The 19,765-nt window shown below is 48.5% G+C and overlaps 2 protein-coding genes across 2 annotated transcripts in view; one reads left to right on the top strand and one right to left on the bottom strand.

The window, feature by feature from the left end:
- Positions 1-1,423: 1,423 nt before the first annotated feature.
- SCD (stearoyl-CoA desaturase) lies at positions 1,424-16,694 on the bottom strand. The gene is made up of 6 exons (XM_004320958.4): positions 16,382-16,694; positions 15,576-15,858; positions 11,603-11,733; positions 10,425-10,630; positions 8,730-8,962; positions 1,424-5,396 (listed from the first exon to the last, which is right to left on the bottom strand). The coding sequence occupies exons 1-6, from the start codon at positions 16,406-16,408 to the stop codon at positions 5,197-5,199; spliced, it is 1,080 nt and encodes a 359-aa protein (XP_004321006.1). The 5' UTR covers positions 16,409-16,694; the 3' UTR covers positions 1,424-5,196.
- A 238-nt stretch (positions 16,695-16,932) lies between these two features.
- PKD2L1 (polycystin 2 like 1, transient receptor potential cation channel) overlaps positions 16,933-19,765 on the top strand; it is a 57,401-nt gene continuing 54,568 nt past the window's right edge. The window contains exons 1-2 of the mRNA XM_073793744.1: positions 16,933-17,674; positions 18,556-18,631. The gene's annotated coding sequence lies outside the window, so the exon portion shown is untranslated. The remainder of the gene's footprint in view (positions 17,675-18,555; positions 18,632-19,765) is intronic.

Below are 19,765 nucleotides of genomic sequence, written 5' to 3' on the forward strand. Positions count from 1 at the left end.
GAATATCACTGGGCATCTACTTGCATATAGGAGACTTATGCACTCCGGGTTTATCTAATTTGTCATCTACTTCACACCCATACGGAGAGCAGTTAATGAGCAAAGTTCTGGAGCTGGATCACAGCATCGTGGCTCACTCCCTCACAGTGTATTTTCTCTCCCAGTGAATTCAGTTCCCTCATCAGTAAAACTGGGGTAATAATAGCATCTGCTTTCCATACAGTGAGATAATGCACTGTGCAGCACTCACCACAGCGCCTGGCTATTGTGAATGTTATCACTGCGTCCACGGGTCTGGTGGACTCAGAAGTTGGATTTCCTGCATCAGAAGGTTGTGGGGATTCTGTTGATGCCTGGCCTCAATCCCTCTATCTAATGTAGAACACGGTACATATATGGATTTTCCCAAGCAATCTGGTATCGCAAGTGTATCATGTAGACTTGCTATGGTTTACAGCAGCTGTCCTTTCTCATGTGGCTGGTGTCTTTGTCTCCAAAGACAAAGGAGAGACTTGGAAGGAACAGTGCAATTATAGAACAACAGAAAAAATGGTCCAACCTGAACATTTTAAACAAAATAGAGGGAAAGTGGTGGAAGGCCAGATATTAAGCACGTGCCACCGTCAACCTATTAAGGTCTGGCAAGGCCTCAATGAATATAGACTTGGTGTTGGATGCTCAGAATCACTCTGAGAGAGTCTTGCTGCTTGTCCAAGGTGAGGGTAACCTCACATTAGAAAGTGAGGGGGGCTGGTTCTGTGGAATGCTTAGAAGCCCAGGCATTGTCCAGGTGGCTTCTGTTGAAAAACGGAACTTCTTCAAACTGTAAAAAGTCCTTCTCTTTTCCACCTGAAGATTCTCAGATAAGGTAGTAAAAGCTAAAGCCTTTTCCACTTAATGATCATGAAGCCCTCTCTACCCCAGGAATTTACAAGGCTTCCCTGGGATTGTTTTTCCTGTCTTCCTGCTGTTGTTAATCAGCATTTTCAGGAAGCTACTCTATTAGCGGGAGGGACTACATTTCAGAGGAATGACCTGGATGGCCCAGCCTGGGTTGCCAGGCACAGGACTGCTTTCCAGAGTGCCTCCTGCTGCTCCCTTCCTCTCTTAGCATCTCTGTTTTGGGTCCATGTGACCATGGGACACACAGGAGTCCTGACATTTCCCCAGGCCCAAAGTGCCAGCTGGTGTTAATGTGTTAGATCTCATGGCAGCAGACTACTGGCTTCCTGTTGCTAAGGCTGAGTTTAACCTAAAGTTACCCCTAGGGAGGGCAGGAGGGCAGGGCGAGTTACTGGGATATGAGTCAACCATTGTGGCTTCTTTTTTACTCTTAAAGATGTAGGAACAGGACATAAATAGGGTGGTGAATAAATCCCAAGAGACTGAATCACAGCCAAAAAAACTCTCAAACACAGGGCAATCAGATTCACTTCACTTTTATTAGGAACAAACACAATCTCAGATCAGTACAACTAGCTTCAGAGTTGATATTAATAGAAATTATTCCAAAATTATTCTTAGGTCACAAATAACTACTATCCCACATAAAAAGGGAAAAATCCCACCCAATCAAGGAAAAGGTATCCTGTGTATGTTTCCATGGCAACGAGTTTATGCATTCTCAGATTTTTGTCTGGCTAGTTATCCACCACTTATCTAATGGGTTTATTCAATCTCTCAGAGAGAACCATATAGATCCATGATAGCATCCAGGACACGTGGTTCATGGTGGACACAGTTCACGGTGGATACTGCTACTATAAAAATACTCAGGACTTAAGAGAATTCCTTTGCTGAAGGATCCCAAAATGCTTTATAAAAAGCATTAGTCACGCCTCAAAACTGCCCTTTGAGGTAGGTCAGTATTATTATCTCATTTTAACAGAAGGAAAACCGAGGCACATTGTAGTTAAATGACTTGCCCAGGGTCACACAGCAAGTCTGTGGCACAGTGGTAGGAGAGGCCCTGGCCTTAACCACCCGTGTAACCTTGACATCGTGCTTTCTTTAACTTTTCACGCTGACCCATTTGAGCTACACTTACAGAGAATACACTCAGGATACTAGCTAACTAGGAGAAAAAGTTTCCATTTTAAATGCTACAACCATCTTTTAATATTAAAAAAAATTATAAGTCAAATACATTCAGATTCCTTCCACCCTCCATCATATGTGGGCAATTAATAAAAACAGCCCTAAGGAAAGTTTCCAAAACAAAGTCCAGAAGGGAATCCTGCAAACAGCTATACTGATAATTCTCCAGCCAGGCCCCCTTTTCTACTAGCCACTTCTGCAGGCTCTCAGGTGCAAAAGAACTCCACAGAGGGAGCAGGGAGGAAGCAGAGCAGGCTCAGATGCAACACTGATTAAAAAAGATGTAAGGCACCCAGATAAGTTGTCAGCACGCCCACAAAGCAAGGCCTGTTAGAAACTGGACCCCATCCAGCCTGTGTAGGGTCATGGTATAGATCAGGTCCATCGAACACAATTAGAATAGAAAGATAAAAGTTGGTTTTGATCATCAGGTGTAAAGCAGGCCTCTGATGACCTGTGGAATTAAAACTACCCCACAGGCATTTCCAAGGGGTAGGTACTTGGGTCAGTGGATCTAAACTACAGTGATCTTCCATTAGATTTTTTTTCTACTGAGAGGAACAGCTCAAAAGACAAGGATGCCTTTAGTCCAGCCCAACCCCTGTGGCCTCCATCTATTCAATTAATACAGAAAGAAATGCTCTCCTCCCTTCCATCCTTGGGGCTCAACAGTGGACAGAGCATTTGGTACTGTACATTTCCAATCTTAACAGAGTAAAGCCAGGCTTCTGCATTGACGACTGAGGTTACAGGGACAGGAGTGGCCCAAGGTTCTCAGACACTGATGTTTCTTCAGAACTCCTCTATACTATTGTCTGCCCTAGGCTGCGTTGTAGGGAATGCTGGTTAGTTTGCTGAACAGAGACACTGTTCAACAAAGTTCATGGCGTCTCACATCCCAAGTCTCGGCCAAAGCTTTGCTGTATACCCTGGCTCCAGGGGCCGGGGCCTCCTTTGGAGTGAGGCACTTTGGAACTTGCCTTTGCTTCTTGTGCTGCCCAGTGAAGACTTGGCTCCTCCTACTTCTGCAAGCCTTGCACTGTCAGCTGGGAGCACTGACTCAGGCTGGGCAGGCTTACTGAGTAAGCAGGAGGCATCCAGCATCCTCTCTGGTTCTGACCAGACACTGGAGACTAAACACAAACGCTCTTTTGCTCCATGGCTGGCTCACTGGCACAACATGAGCATGTGGCTTGGCTGTGCCTCATGAGAGAGAATGCCTGTGCCCAGGATGTCTCCAGCGGGGTTTGCTAGCCTTGTCTTGAGTCATCAGTGTGGTGGGGAAGCACAAGGGTGTAGGTGGAGACTCTGGAGGCCAAGTGAAAGTGGCAGCTCGTTCAACTTTATAAAGAGAAACAGTGGTTCAGCTACCCTGAGCATACTGTCTGTAGGAGAGGGAGCTGCCTGGACCACAGTAGCCATCACTGCCTCTGAATACACACAAAGGAGGCTTGCCTATCCAGAGAAAGAAGAAAACATTGGGGAGGAGATAGAACTGGCAGGAGAAAATGGACAGACAGGGCAGAGCCAGGAATCCATAGTCAGGGTAGTTAAGAGATTCCTACCCCACCCCCCAAGCAGTCCTATACTTTAGGCTAGAAGTTAACAGAGAAGGAAGAGTGAAAGGGTTCAACGCTGTGGGGAGAAGCCTTCTAGTTCTTTCTCAGTCCAAGGAGAAATTGAAATTAATGAAATGAACCCAACATCTAACTTGTTTGTATAACCAGCTTCCATATTAGGACACCCAATAACTTACTCAGTAACCTTCCAAATCCCCCAGCAATGTGTTCTCAGAGCCCTTCTTTTGTAATGTTCCCTCTTAGGAACTGCCTACAGACCCTGCCCCTCAACCTCTCCATCTCCTGTCCAGCAGCGAGAGGAAAGGAGACAACCCGCCTAATTCTTCCTCTTCTTCAAGCCCCACTCTCCTTCAGAGGGAGATACTCTAAAAGGATTATTTTAATATTCCAAGCAAAGCACCCATGGACATACAGCTCTATGTTTGACCCAACTCCACCTCCGAAAATCCTTTCTTTTTTGGGAGGCAGCTATGCTCACCACTGTACCACCAACACATCTCTTGGATGTCTCAAAATGCTGAAGCCACCTTATTACTATGAGGGGAGCTGACCAATATACCAAAGATGGCACAGCAGAAAGGTGAAAGAATTTTGACGATTCCATGAGCTGCTGGAATCACCAATTCTGGAAACAACCAACCCTCAAGATTTCTTGTTATCTGGAATAAGAAATCTTCCTGTCCTGAAAGAAAGAAAAAAAATCCTTCCCCGGCAGAGACCACTTTTACCATAAACTAAATGCTGCTTCTTTATCCTCAGCCTAAAGTAGATTGGGACATTGAGATTTGCCTTTGAGTTCTAGCATTGCCGAGCTCCACGGCCATTCCCCAGTCAGTCAGGAGAGAAAGGAAGCATGCTGGGTGGTGGGCAGGCAGCTGGGTGTCAGATCACAGCAGGAGCTTCCTGCCTTGTTTCCCACTTCAACTCATCCTTACTTATCAATCATATCATGCATGCTAACTCTCTCCTCTGACAATTTACCTGCTTTCAAAGCTTTGTGCCAATAAAGTTATTTTTCCATTTCATATAGCAAAAGCCTAAGCTGAAGCTAACTGGGGGCCTTCCCAGAAGATTTTGTCATCTCTCTAGCTTGAGCCACCCACCTTAAAGCTCAGGACAGCTCAAGGAAAGGGTTATCTGGGGCAAAGACCACTAGTTTTGGACCCTAGAAAGGTTGTCTAGGCTTTGGAAGCTGGAAACCCACCAATGACTGACCAGCTGCTTGCCTGGGGGGCATTGAGGGGGAAGAGAAAGGAAGGTGATAGGAACAAAACAAAGGGAAGGATAATGGGACTAGAAGAGAAAGAAGAAAAGAAAAGAAATAAGAACATGAGCTTAGCATCATAAAGGCAGAGTTGTTGGCTTTCAATTTTAAAAGAAAATTTAAAAGAATACTGTACTGGAATGGGTTAACGTCATCATCTTTAGCATCCTGGTAGCATTATTCAGTAGTTAATAAACAGAACATTAAACCTCTGCCCAGCTGGCTTTTGGAAAAGGAAACCGAGGGACCCCAAATTCAGCCACTCTTGTAGCTTTCATCTCCAGTTCTTTTAATCCTGGCCAAGACGGCAGCCTTGGATACTTTCTTTCGGTCATAAGCCAGACCGATGGCAGCCATGCAATCGATGAAGAACGTGGTAAAGTTGATGTGCCAGCGGTATTCACTGGCAGAGTAGTCATAGGGAAAGGAGTGGTGGTAGTTGTGGAAGCCCTCACCTGGAACAAAGCAGAGAAGAGTTATGGGGCTACACTGGATTGCTGGCTTCTTGATCTTGGCACTCTGGTTCCCTGGCGGAGTACCTCAAACGTAGTAGAAACCTGCCGCTGTTGAATGAATGAATGGACGAATCCAGTCTTTTAAACTCTGAACCCAACAGATTCCCTCAGAGGCATCTTAAGAAATGACTGGGGAGACCCTGGTCACCATGGCTCTCTGGGAGCCTTTGTGGGAGGAGGACGGGCAGTTTCTGAGAGGATAAGATGATTTGAGAGAAACTTCTATCACTGGGAGTGGATTTTAGACTGGAAAATTCCAGAGCTTCACTAAATATTGGTATGAGACCCTAAAGGCTCTGTGTGTATGTGCATGTGTTAGGGTGGGGAGAGGAGAGAGTCCAGAATGAAGAACCTTTGCTGTGTTTCTTACAAAGGTGAGCAAAGGAGTACACCTTTCCCCACTGCATGGGTACTCTCTCCAAGGGTGGAAGGTACCAACAGAATTGGGCAGCAACAATCAAGTCAGAAGAAAGAAGGCCCAGCCCATGGGCCCAAGTTCCTCAGCCTCCACTGGTTCAGAGTAGACTGCTCTGGCTTCTAATTCTTTGAGCTTTGACCCTGGTGTGTGGGTGAAGCTGATAAAACAGAAGCTCTCTGAGGAAATAAGAATCAAAAGGCTTAGGTAGTCCCTCTAAGATACTGAGATGAGCAGTTCACTTTGCTGGATAGAGGAAAATCAAAGAGATTCTGGATTCAGGATAATTTCTGTAATGCATCAAGCTGTGGAAACTCCACAGACAGAGAGTTCTCTAATCCACGGCAGGATCTTCTTTCTGAACCTCATTCAACAATAACAATACCGACCCTTATGAGGCTGGGGTAAAGCTGGGTAAAGAAGAGCTAATAGGGACTTCCCTGGTGGCGCAGTGGTTAAGAATCCGCCTGCCAATGCAGGGGACACGGGTTCAAGCCCTGGTCGGGGAAGATCCCACATGCCACGGAGCAACTAAGCCCGTGCATCACAACTACTGAGCCTGCGCTCTAGAGCCCCTGAGCCACAACCACTGAAGCCCGCGTGCCACAACTACTGAAGCCCAGGCACCTAGAGCCCGCGCTCCTCCGCAACAAGAGAAGCCACCACAATGAGAAGCCCACGCACTGCAACGAAGAGTAGCCCCCGCTCGCCGCAACTAGAGAAAGCCCGCGCGCAGCGACGAAGACCCAACACAGCCAAAAATAAATTAAAAAAAAAAAAAGAATAGCTAGTAAAATAGTGTGCTGAGCCCTTTGAAGATGAAAGAGCCCCAGTAGGGTAATAATGGCATTAATAACCAAAAAGGAAGGAAGTCCTGCGATGGGAAAGACACCATCCAGGGCATCACCTCAAGGTACGTCCTTTCTCTGACTATCCACAGTGCGGATCATCAGTTTATCCAGTGTGAAGTGAGTAGGAGGGTAGGAAAACCCCAAGGCTAAAGGTACTGATGGAGGATTACTAATTTCCATAAACGACTTTGCAGCTAGGCTCTGTATAAGCACTAGCCAGGCCCACACATCAGATTTAAACTGAATCAGACACACGCACGTTGCCAAGGGAGGAAAAAAAGAGGAGGAAGGTCAGTGGGCGAAAAAAGGACGAGACTTTGCAACTGGGGCAGCAAGATACAGCCGGAGAGAGGCTCAAGGGGTGAGGCCAGCTTTAGCAGAGAGAAGATGAGCATGTGACTGCGGGGGAGGTAATTCAAGAAGAAAAAGATTAGAACGGCAGGGCAGCAGGCTACTGGAGAACAAAGGGTGAGGTGATAAGCGGGGAGAGCAGGTATGGAGGAATGATAAGAGACAAAGTAAGCTACTGGCAGCCACTTTGAATGGGTGGTCATAGAGGCTGGGGCTGGGGAAGACAGATCTGTTTGCAGGACAGGACCGATCTCATTCCAGAAACTTCCATAACGTTCATTAATTTTCTATGAAAATAGCCCGTATGATTGATTTCAAACATGGTTCAGAGTGAGAACATGGACAACAGTACAAGGTGTCCGAAAGGAGGGGGAAGGTGCATGAAAGTTAAAAAGAGATGAAAAAATGTCTTTAGTGCAGATAGTAAAAAAAGATGGTCAGGGTTGAGAATATAAAGGAAGGTTTTAAAGAGAACAAAACGAGGGCTAGGCCGTGGCGTACGTAAATGTGTGGAGCAGGGAGGTTGCCTCGATATGCTGAGTGACCAACAGCACTGATGACTGGTGTGGAAGAGGCCATGGGGTCTGCCTAAGGAAATCTAATTCCAGGCCTTAGTCAAGGTCTATATTTAGTTGAAAAGAGTGACGGACAAAAAAAAAAAACAATGGAGACAGATTGTAGAACCCTGTTGTCTTAGACTCTGGCTATTGGAACTGGAATGGTATAAATAAATTCTTGAATAGTCAGCATTAGATCAGTGAGCAGGTACTTGTGATCAAACTAACTGCTTTACTGGGAGTTCCCTAAGCCACGTTGAGGGGAGGGAGTGTTCCCAGCACAGAAGAGGAGCAGAAGAGAGAAAAATAAAGGACAAGAGATGAGAATGGTAGGTGGTGATAAAGGGCCACCAACAGTTGCTTTGATGTCCTTCATACTGGCATCACCAAGCAATAAGGCATGAAATACACTTCAAGTATGGCCTCTCTGAAAATAGCAAGGTGACAGAAGAGAAGCTTATTGAATTAAATGATAACTATTTGTTCTACATGTTGTATAGCACGTCTAAATATAAAACACTAGGCTTACAGCCACCCAGATCAGAGATGACTGGAACCAGGGCAGCCCAAAGGGGATCATCATGCATAGCATTTGGGGATTGTGCTGGAACCTGGAATCAAAGGCATTGTTATTTTTCACCCTTTTCTCATTTATTTATTTAGTTTTGGCTGTGTTGGGTCTTCGTTGCTGTGTGTGGGCTTTCTCTAGTTGCGGCGAGCAGGGGGCTACTCTTTGTTGCAGCGCACAGGCTTCTCATTGCAGTGGCTTCTCTTGTTGCGGAGCACGGCCTCTAGGTGCGCGGGCTCAGTAGTTGTGGCACACGTGCTTAGTTGCTCCGTGGCATGTGGGATCTTCCCCGACCAGGGCTCTAACCCGTGTCCTCTGCATTGGCAGGCGAGTTCTTAACTACTGCGCCACCAGGGAAGTCCCTCACCCTGTTCTCTTTACATAGGACTTGCTGCTTAATTCTCAAGGATTTTTAATATTGCCCCTTAGTTTTATAGTGTAAAGACAGAGAGGGGTCATAAAACAGGTGAATCTGGTTTTTCTGGCTCCTAGCCTAATACTGTAAGCTGCAGACCACTAGATGTGACTTACCTACAGCTCCCAGTGAAACCAGGAGATTCTCTCGGGGGTTAATGGTCTTGTCATAAGGGCGGTATCCATACAGGTGGGCAGCACTGTTCACCAGCCAGGTGGCATTGAGCACAACGGCATAACGCAAGAAGGTGGCGACTAACAGGCTGTGTGGAAAAGTTTCACCCCAGCAGTACCAGGGCACGAGTGTGGGCAGGATGAAGCACATCAACAGGACAGCGGGTTTGTAGTACCTACATTGAGAGATGACACGCCCGGTCAGTGGAGAGAGGACTCTGAGACCTACCTGATTTTCTATTCTCACACGGTTGGGCTGTCTCTTTCTTTCTACATTGTGAGCACAATGTGGCAGGAAACAGAGCAAGAGGGAGTGGGGTGGGAAATCTTCTGAGAATGTTGTGTTATTATCATACTTCTTAGATGAGGTAATGAGGGGTTAAATGACTTTTCTAGGGTCACACCACCAGGAACTGGTGGAGCAAGGATTGGAATGCTTTGTCTCCTCACTCTAAATCCATTGCTCTCTCGCTACAGCATAATACCACTTTGGTAAAACAGGTGGGGTCCGAGTTACAGACTGAGTTCTCCTTCCCGGGTTTTTCCATTCTGCCTTTGGGCTTCCTTTCTCTTTATCAGTGCTCTTGGCAGAATCTATGTTTAGTATCTTGCCTCCATCTCCTGCTAGCCAGGAATCCTTCTCATCCTTCCTCTTTTCCCTCAGAGAGGCACTCCAAATGTCCTAGATGCCTGCAGGTCTGTCCCTCTGGAGGCCCTGTCCCATTCTTCATTCTCCCAAATGTACAGCAGGGCATTGACATTCCAAGGGTTTCCTACACCCCTTCAGCAGTCAAGTCTGATCCTCTTGTATCATTAATAACCCCTGCTTCCAACTCCTCTCCACTCCTACCACCACTTCCCTGCACGGATCCCCACTACCTCCCCACCTGTGGCCCTGCTTCCCACCTCTTTAGCTCAAGGCCTTCTTTCACCTATCCCCAGAGTGACCTTTCTAAAGCACACCTCCAACCATGCCACATTCCGGCTCAAAAGACTTTTCATGGTTTCCTATTGCCTGGGTTAAAGTAAACCTCATCTGCTTTTAATACTCCACAAGAATGGCATCGGTTTCCCTTTCTAGCCTTATTTCCTACCACACCCTGCACTTCAAAGGACTCTGTTGCTGGAACACACTTCAGCTCATTCTTTCTGTTTGCACTGTCCCCCCCCTCCCCACCTGTGAAAATCTCTATCCGTCAGTGGATTCCAAAGCTACTTTCTTCATAAGCCCTTCCCTGATGTTCCCCACTCTGCAACCTCCCTCCCCTTTGTGCCTCTCCTGGGTATGGAAAATATTTTGCCATGTATCATAGGTATTTGGACACTTGGCTTATCCCTCCACTCCCCAATAAGCTATGAACTCCTTGAAGGTAAGGACCATGACACATTCAGCTTTGTATCCATGACCATCCTAGGTCAACAAACATTTGTTGAATTTAATTGGTTTAGATAGCTCAGAGAGAAAGAAACAACAACAGTCTATGGCTATGGGCCTGTGGGCTATTAACAATTAGGGTTTTAAATTATAATTTGGGATATGGAAACCCAGTAAATTTCTCAGTTCATGTTGACAAGTCCTAGGAGAAAAAAGTGGGTCACCAAGTGCCAGGTCCCCAGCTCCATCATCATGTCACTCACCTCCTCTGGAACACCAACAGCTTCTCAGCTTTTAGGTCAGATAAGTTTAGCAAACCACCCTTCTCTTTGACTTCTGGGTGTTTGCGCACAAGCAGCCAACCCACGTGAGAGAAGAAAAAGCCACGTCGGGAATTGTGGGGATCAGCATGTGTTTCCGAAAACTTGTGGTGGGCACGGTGATCTCGGGCCCATTCGTAAACGTCATTCTGGAGGAACAGAGAAGAGGAATGAAGGCCTGAGGAGAGACACCCTCTCAGGGGAGTTCCAATGGCTGGGGAGTCTTTTGCCCCAACGGGACGACGTGGGGAGGCTTCAAGGCATTAAGTGTTATGACAGAGATGATTATGTAACCGTGGGATATTGCCATGGAGAAGGGGATTAATTGGGTTTCCTTGTTTCTTCCTCTTACTCCAAGCTAAGCCTTGCACTACATGCTATCCTTTACCCACTGCTACTGCTTAATAACTATGAGTTCCCTTTCTCCAATTCCCTTCATTCTATCTCTGCTATAAACTTCCTGCTTAAACAAACCTCAATACTTGACTTAGGCAGCCTGGTAGCCCAACATAGGACCATAGTGTTGGACCTAAACCCTCCGTGACACAATTTCCCCATCTGTGAAATGGGGATAACAATAGCAGCTACCGCCTAAGATCGTTGTGAGGGTTTAATGAGGTAATCTATGACAAGTGCTTAGAATAGTGCCAGGCATATCATTAGCTCTATAAAAGTGTATCATCTTCTTACCTGAAAACAACAGAGTTCATGAATCTGTGAAACATTAACTTCAGCCTCATTGTGGTGGAATCCTAAGACATTAAAGTAGTGAATGTCTTGTTCAATGTCTGCCAGGGAAACCAGGGTCAGTTCCTGCCTTCAGTTCCTGCCTTATGCACTTATGAAGGACCACAATGGCCAGACTTTGTGATAACAGAGGATCAAAAATGACCCTATACACTGAGAGTATTTCCTTTTTATCTCCTACTTCCCTTTTCCAGTCACTCAGAAGTAAACTTATGTTTTATGGACTTCAGGACTGAACTCAAACTTGACTATAAGGAGAAAGTGAAGTGGCTGTCCAGGTGCTGCTCCTCTCCAGGCACTGATCGCCTCCATTCTGCCCCCAGATCGTCAATAAAGAGTGAGGAAAAAAATGCTGAGCACAGTTGGCTTCTCACCTGGAATGCCATCGTGTTGGCGATGATCAGGAAGAGGCGCAGGGGCAGCCGAGCTTTGTAACTTCGGTGACTCCACAGGCGATGGGCTCCTGCTGTGACGCCCAGGGCACTAATCAGATAGTAGAAAAACGCTGCCAGGAGAAGACAGGGCAGGGAGTCATTAATCTGGAAAAGCATTCACATGATGTTCTCGTCAGGTCAGAGTCTGTGTGTTCTTTAGCCTCCCAGTGAGGATCTGCTTTTTCCTGAACTCCAGGGATACCTTGATCTCTTAGGCTCCTTTGATTTTATCACTTGAAAAATACCATCACCTCTCATCCTCTCAACCTAGGAGCTGGAATAAGCTTAGGAGTCCCAGGAACTTCAGAAAGGCAGGACAGAGAAGAGGGCTCTCACCCCCCAGCCACTTGGCATTCTCCCTCGTGAAGGACAGTCTCCCAGATCGCATCTCCTCTGACCTTCTGCTAACCTTCTCCAAGGTTTGAAGGAAGGACCGCAGACTACTCCTGCAGCGCTTAAGACATATAAGCAAGGATAGTATTAAATTATTTAACAGACAGTATGGTCTGGGCACTGACCAATTCAAGGGTCCCTGGGTTCTAGGGGACATTAAGGGGGCTCAGAACTAGGGCTATTTACCAGCTGGTACGAAAGCATTGCAATCTTTTTGCAGGTGGTGTGGCCATAGAAGGGGAAAATTCGCCCTGCATGTAAGTCATAGCTGCACAGCGTCTTAAGCTTCGCCAAGGATTTTATATTCTCCAATTCACTGGATACCCTGAATGGGGTTTAATATCCTCACTTTGCAGTTGAAGAAATAGAAGCTCAGAGAAGTTAAGTGTTTATCTATCGTCACATGGCAAGTAAGAAATGGAGCCAAGATTTGAAACTAGATTTTCTGTCAATAAGCAGTTTATGTTCGGAAGTCTGGCACAAGGATGTGTACCATCCACCTCCCCAAGATAGGCACAAGGTTCCTGTGTCTCGCCTTTGCCGTGTCCTTCTGCCAGCCCACACTCCCTCTGGCAAGGCTAATTCTAGATAATAGCGGCACGGACTCAAAGCTGTGGGTGGAGCACCCCAATGCTGTCCTGCCTCACCTTCCTGGAGGCCTGCAGGCTCCGGGGGTGCCAGACAGAGTCTCTAACTGGGAGGCGGGTTTCTTGGCATACCTACCTTCCTCTGTTCAGTAACTCTAGGAGGCAGGGGCTGAGGCCTTGGTAGAGCAGTGACTGTTGACAATGTTTCATTCCTAGGGAAGCAGCTAGAAACAATGGATCCTCAGTGGCCACTGAACTTAGTTGCAGTTGGAGACACCACACATTGTAACAAATTGTCCTGTGTTCTTCTTCAGCCATAGATACCAGTTTCCTAAACAAGCTCCTCCCACCCCACCCATCTTCCTCTACCCTATCGTATTCCTCCGACAGGACGGGGAGGAGAGCCATGGAGCTAGAGTCTGTCCCAGTGAGAGTTCTACCCACAGTCCCTCTGGGCTAAATTAAGGCCCCCTATGATTTGCTGGTCTCCGGCCACGTGGTAATATCCTCCCAGATGCAGTATCTTGCCTGCACCTGCACCTGGATAAATGACAGTTGAGCCACAGCCCGCCAATCACTAAGGGTGAAGAAAAATGTCTTTGGGCACAAAAGAAGCACTCAGCTCAGAAGCAAGGAAGTTACTGGGGTTGTTTCATGCCACCGAAGACCCTGGCAAGTTGACTCAGAAAGCACATAAGATCCTTGCATTAACAAAGGAATTGGGAAAAGCACCCAAGCCCTCTGGTGCCTTTTTCTCTAAGGCTTATCTAATAGAAGGCCTTGCGCCAGTTGGAAATTCATTCTCTATTAAAGTCCAAATTGATGGTTAAGCAAAACCTCATAGCTTTAGTCCTAAGAAAGAGACTGGAGAAGTTTTGCCCCATGGCCTCTCAGTGTAGCCAGAGATATCTCTTCAGCCCTTCCCTCAGGGCTCTTCTGAGACACACTCAAAATTGCTCAGTCATGAGAAATGCTGGAATCACAACCATCTGCTAATTTAACACTGTACTTAGGGATAAAACAAGAAAAGGTGAAGCCAAGCTCCTGAACTCAGAAGGACCCTCTGACCCTCCCCCCAACCCCCTTTTATTCCTTAAGAGTTCTGATATCCCCCTACCAAATCGGTCATTCCGTCAGCTAAGCCATCCACCACAGGGCCCAGGGACAGGAGTAAAAACGTCACAACTTATCCAGTCTTCGTGTGACACACTTCTCTGTCCAAAGGCACAGCACACACCCACGGGCAGGGCACCAAAAAGGTAGCAGGCACAGCCCTGGTTTGGGGAGAGCATTCTGCACTGCACTAGCAGCTGAGGAAGACGAGTGAGCAGCAGCGGTCTGGCCAAACTCTGGACTTTACGAGAGGCTTACAGGGAGACCTGAGGCTGGAAGGGGCTTGCAGGTGACTAAACACCTGGTGAAGACTCCTGGTGAAGGGGTAGAAAGAGGGGTCCACAGTCTCCCTGGGGAATCCTTGTCCCTGCTCTTGATTCCTCACTCTGAACTAAAGTTCTGCTGGGTTCTCAGAAGGGCTAGAGAACAGACGTCCCCCTCCCCTCACAAATATAAGAGCCCTTCCTGGTCTGCAGATGAACAGATTTCATCTGCATGTGGCTGGCCCCAGCAATGACACACGTGTAACTTAAGGAGCACTACCTTTCTAATCTCAAAAAAAGTACTGTTGTCCCCAGTGTGTATCTGGAAAAACTGAGAGAGGGGATCTACCCAGTTGCATTTCTCTGTCTGTGGCACCAAGAGGATTCCCCAAGACAAAGCTCCGCGGACCTCTTTAGTCTAAAAGCACCTTTAGACTAAAGAGGTCCTGGAGGACTCGGCTGAGACCTGCCCACTGGCCCTACATAACTCCCCTCCAAGAGTGCAGCTGTCTGCAAGCGCCGCACACCCCGGACTGCTCTGGAAATCCTACAGTTGCTTCCTGGAGAAGGAGTTCTGGCCCACTCCCCTCAGAGAGCGGCAATGTGGGTCCCCTGGGTCTTTAGGCTTCCCTGCTCTCCCCTTCCGAAGTCAGACTTACGGTGGCAGAGGTGGAAATGCCCTCAGAGCGCATGTGTGTGTGCAGGGGGCAGGGCCCTGCTGTGTGCCCAAGCCCATGGATTCCTGAAAGAGCTGAGCTAAGGGCAGGGCAGGGATGCACTGGGGACTGTCTCCCTCACTGCAGCAGCCTGAAGGCCAGGGCTGCCCAGGCTCAGGGGGCTGGAGCAGGATGAGTGGGGAATGGGACATGAAACACTTCTTTAACCTTATCTCATTCTAAGAACATTTTGTTGAGTGGCACGTGCAGTCCCCTGGAGACCTACATGGAGTCACAGAGCAGCAAATCTGTGTAACTTGGGTTACTCAGGAGACTTCTTCACCCGTCTATGTGACTAAGGCGCCTGACAGGGCCAAGGGTCAGGGCAAAATAATTTTGTGGATGACCACGCTCTGTTCCTCCCTCTTCTACTAACTCTTCCTGAGTAGTTTCTCTCGCTATCCCATGACTGTGCTCAGCATATACCTTCTAAGGCCACTAGTCTAGTCCCATGTCCCCATGCCTCCCAGGTAGGGACCTTGATTCCTTCGTGGCTGGCAGGGCTGGGACAAGCAGTCAACTAAAGACTTGAAGCAGAAAACCTCTTTCCGGGAAAGCTGACTCTCTGGCACTGTTCTGCTTCCTTCAGAACCTGCGGCCCATGGTCTCAGAGGTCCCTCCCCAACACCCAAATTAAAGGACACCCAGAACTGACACTCCTGCATCCCAAACCCCCTAGGCTCTGTTCCCAGCCCACCCAGCCTCTCAAGACACCAAAGAGAAATGGCTGGGAAAACCTCAGCCTGGAAGGGCTGGAGTTTCTGCTCTATGTAAGATCCTACTTTATTAAGAGGGGAGAGAACCTGGGGTACTGGGTCAGGAGGACAGGGGGAACTCTTACCCCAGAGCAAGGTGTACATTTTGCAGGTGGGGATCCATGTGATCCCATACAGGGCTCCCAAGTGTAGCACAGACATGAGGATGATGTTTCTCCAGACATACTCAAGCTTGGGATTTGGGCCCTCCTTATCCTGGTAGCTTGGGTCATAGATGTCATCTCTTATTTCAGGGCGGATGTCTTCTTCCAAGTATAGGGGAGCCTTCTCCAGCTTCCCCCCTCCATTCTGCAGGAGCCTGGAGGGAGGCGCTGTGATGGTGGTGGTGGTTGTGTAGGAGCTAGAGATCTGGAAGGGAAAGGAAGTGGAGGGTCAGGAGAGAGGAGAGGACACGTGGACGTAGTAGGGGCCACTTCACTCGCTAATCAAGCTGGGAGAAGGGCGGGGTATAGGCACAGACCTGGCCCCAACACCCACGTTACCTGAGGGCAAGGTCTATCCCAGATGGAAGAGAGGGAAGTCCCTAGGAACCGTGCAGAGAGATTGGGGAGGGGGGTGAAACCTCAAGGTGAAAGGGAAATAGGAAAGAGGAGTAAAACACTCGCACCCCAACGAACACACAAAGACAAACCCGCATGCCTACATACGTGAGAGTACCGGCACGACCAGATTTTTCCTTAAGCTTAAAAAACAAAAGTTGGGGACCTAAGTTCCCAAATTACAATCCCCATTCCCAACAAACTGAAGGCAGTACAACTCGCAAAAGATGGCTGTGTGCAGAGATCTCAACTCTCTTCCCCCACCGAGTCACTTAGAAGCCCGACCAGCGCCGGCGAACCCGCGGTCTGGGGGCCATTACTTGGAAGCTCACCTCCTCCTGCAGCAAGTGGGCCGGCATCTGAGCTCTCGGACGCTGGGATCACTTTCCCAGGGCTGAGACTGCGGAGCGGAGTTCGGGGCAGCCCGAACTGAGGGTAGGTTAGTTCCCGAGGCCGCTTTTGGCGCGGCGATCCGCGGCGCTGCGCTCGGAACCCTTTGCTGCACGGTGCGCGTTGGATCGGTGTCCGGACCCGACCTGCTGTGCGTGGATCTCCCCAGGCTGGTGATTTAAAGGCTAAAGCTGGCAGTGGGTGACCGGGTCCCGTATTTCCTCAGACCCTTTTATTCGTTGCCAACAAGGGGCAAAGTAAGCAGAGTTGTCTCACCGTGGGAGATCCGCATGGGCGGGAGAGGGGAGGAGACGCAAAAATTGGATGCTGCAGACACACCGCGGCTTGGCCGCCGCAGCCCCTGCCTCTGGCCCTGCCCCTGGGGAAATTCTAATGGGCTTCTGTAGACTCTGGCGCGTCATTGGCCGAAGGGAATTTGGTGCCACCTCGTCCTGCCGTTGCCATTGGCTCGGCGCAATCTGCTGTTTCCTCTGCCGCGAGCTCCTCACTCCCCCTCCCCTCCCTTTCTCCTTCTAGGCTTCTCTTCCACCGGCCGCTGGGCCTCTGCCCGGCACCCCGCCGCCTAGGAGGCGCTCAGAAGGGTCCTCTCTGGAAGAGGGAGAGGACCCGATCGGGGAACTGGGGAACGGGGGGTGGGTGCCAGCCCAGGACTGGCCCCGGGCACTTCGCGAATGGATGGGCACTGGGGAAGTTTCCCGGGGAGGAGTGGGGAAGCCACACGGGCGACCACTACACACAGCTGCACCCCCGCCTTCCCGCTCGCCGAGACGTGTAGGAGGGGAGACTTGCTTTCAAGCCCGGGGTCGCGGGCCACGGGCCCAGCGAAGCCCCGCCTCTCTCCGTGGCGAGCGCGCAGGCGGTGGGGTGGGGGGGTCGGTCCACGGCGGAACAATGGTTCTGCCCCGCCTACCAGCGGCGCGGCGCTAACCCCGGACTGCTGAACTCGCGGGTCACCAGCCTCGCGCACGCATAGATGCACTGATGTGTAAACCTGCACGTGCGCACGATGTTGAGCCACTGGGCACGCCCAGCAGGGGACGTTCACCGCCAGGCACCAGTGAGCTGTCCCATCCCTGTGCCCACGCCTCCAGAACGTGTGCGGGATGTTTTGGAGATTCTTCAGATTGTCGGGTTGTAGTTTTGGAATTGCCTTCATGGGGAAAGGCAGGAAGCACCAGACATGTGCTTTCACTCAGAAGCAAGAGAAAGTACTTGTAAGTGGAACAAGAATAGCTAACGTGTAGTGAATTATTACTGCAAGACAGCCCACAAGAATCATTTCATTTAATCCTTACTTGTGACCCTGTGAGGGGGGTAGTCCTTTATTCCCTTTTAAAGATGAGAAAACTGAGCTATGGAGAGATTAAATAACTTGTCTATGGTCACAGCAGCCAGTAAGTGATGGAGCTAGGAGTTGAGCCCAGAAATGTAATGATGGAGCCCAAGGTCGTAATCCCTGCTTAAAATCCTTGGTCCCTGAGATGTTCTGACTTCATTTGTCCCTCATGGCCCTGTCTTTTCTGGGCCTGTGGGAGCCTTACCATGCGAGTAAGCTGGGAACCAGGTAGGCAGTGCATTCTCGCAGCCTCTGCCACACCCCTGCCTCCCCAAATACTATCCCAGGATCCTTCCTCTGGGAAGAGGAGAAAGTGAGGAGTTTTGTGCCAACCACTAACTTCTCAGGAAGAGAGGCACCCAGGTGCCTGGGAGGAGGGCTAAGGAGCTCCCTAGTGGGCCACTGGTCTTGGGGTCAGGCCAGCTCCCTGGCCCGTCACCATCCACCTCTATTCCACTCCTGGCTCCCTGTCTAGTACAAAAGTTTTGAATGAGATTAGATGTGTTCAGTTATGGACAGCTATCTCATCACGGCTCCGAAGCCCTCAGCAGGTGTGTGGGAGAGAAGTCTATGCACATGCTGCTCCTCTCCAGGCTCTCCCTGCAATGTCTAGTTTGCTTTATTCCTCTGCCGTCTACAGGGTTATTCTTCAAGGGAGAAGATTCAGGGTTTCTTTGGGGGTGTACCCTCGATTGTGGCCAAAGGTGGCTCTACTATTGAGACCAGCTTTCTTTCTCTTTAACTGCCTGTTTCCTCCAGACCCTGGACTTCAGCAGAGAACAAGCTGAAAAATCAGAGTTCCCTGGAAACTGCCCTCCTCCTCACTTAGACTCAGGTAGGTATTACTGCTGTTATCACTTAATGCTGGTATTATTATGTAAGCCAGGTGGTAGGTCATTCATTTTTCTGCCAGAGAAAGGAAGGGGAGGTCTGCCAAGACAAAAATGGAGAACAGGAATATTTTATTCCTCTCTGAAGACAAGATGCTACCCTTGTCCCAAAGAGGGGAACCTTTGGGAGCCTAGGGAAGGTCCGGATAAGGAGAGAGTTTGGGAGAGCCCATCTCACTCTTGATAACTATGATAGAAAGGTGAATGGTTCCCTAGCTTGGGCTTCCTCCCTGAAGTTCATCTGGGGCATATCACATGGCTATGAGTGTGTCACCCATTACTTTAAAACCCTCAGTAGCTTGCCGCAGCCCATGAAACATGGCTGTGTGGTAGGAGTAATATTATGGGGAAAGCATGAGCTTTAACTTTTTTATTTTACATTTTTTGGCCGTGCCACATGGCATGTGGGATCCTAGTTCCTTGACCAGGGATTGAACCCGCACCCCCTGCACTGGAAACTCAGAGTCTTAACCACTGGACCACCAGGGAAGTCCCAGCATGCCTTTGATATCAAGAAGTATTAGGTCAATGGCAAATTAGAAGTTATAAATAAGTATGTGATTAATATCCATATCCAGTTGCATTTATACATTGATTAATATGATAGATACTTTAGCATATAATAGGAAAGTATAAAGTATGCTTGGGAGATGGAAATTGGACCTATAAATCTTGCTCTACGAAAAGGGGCACAGGGTACCATGGCAGTTTCTGAAACTTTGTTTTGATTCTTCAACTCAGGAGATGAAGAAGAAACAGACCCTGTTTAGCTCTCTTAGGTAAATAAGATGTCATTAGCAAGAAGTCACAGATAACAGTCTCTCTCTTCTTCAGCCCTTCTCAAGTGTTCCTGGATCTGGTCTTATAAGCCAAGAACATCTACAAAAGGGCTGCAGCTAATATTATACTTAATGGTGAAATATTTAAAAAATTTTCCCCTAAAATAGGGGAACAGGCAAGCATATAATCTCTTACCACTTCTATTCAACATTGTACTAGAAATTCTAGCTAGCATAATGGGCAAGAAAAAGAAATAAAAGGCATAAAGATAGGGAAAAAAAAGTAAAACTGTTATTATT

Source organism: Tursiops truncatus, chromosome 16 (genome assembly GCF_011762595.2).
Source record: "Tursiops truncatus isolate mTurTru1 chromosome 16, mTurTru1.mat.Y, whole genome shotgun sequence".
In the NCBI taxonomy this organism is placed as follows: domain Eukaryota; kingdom Metazoa; phylum Chordata; class Mammalia; order Artiodactyla; family Delphinidae; genus Tursiops; species Tursiops truncatus.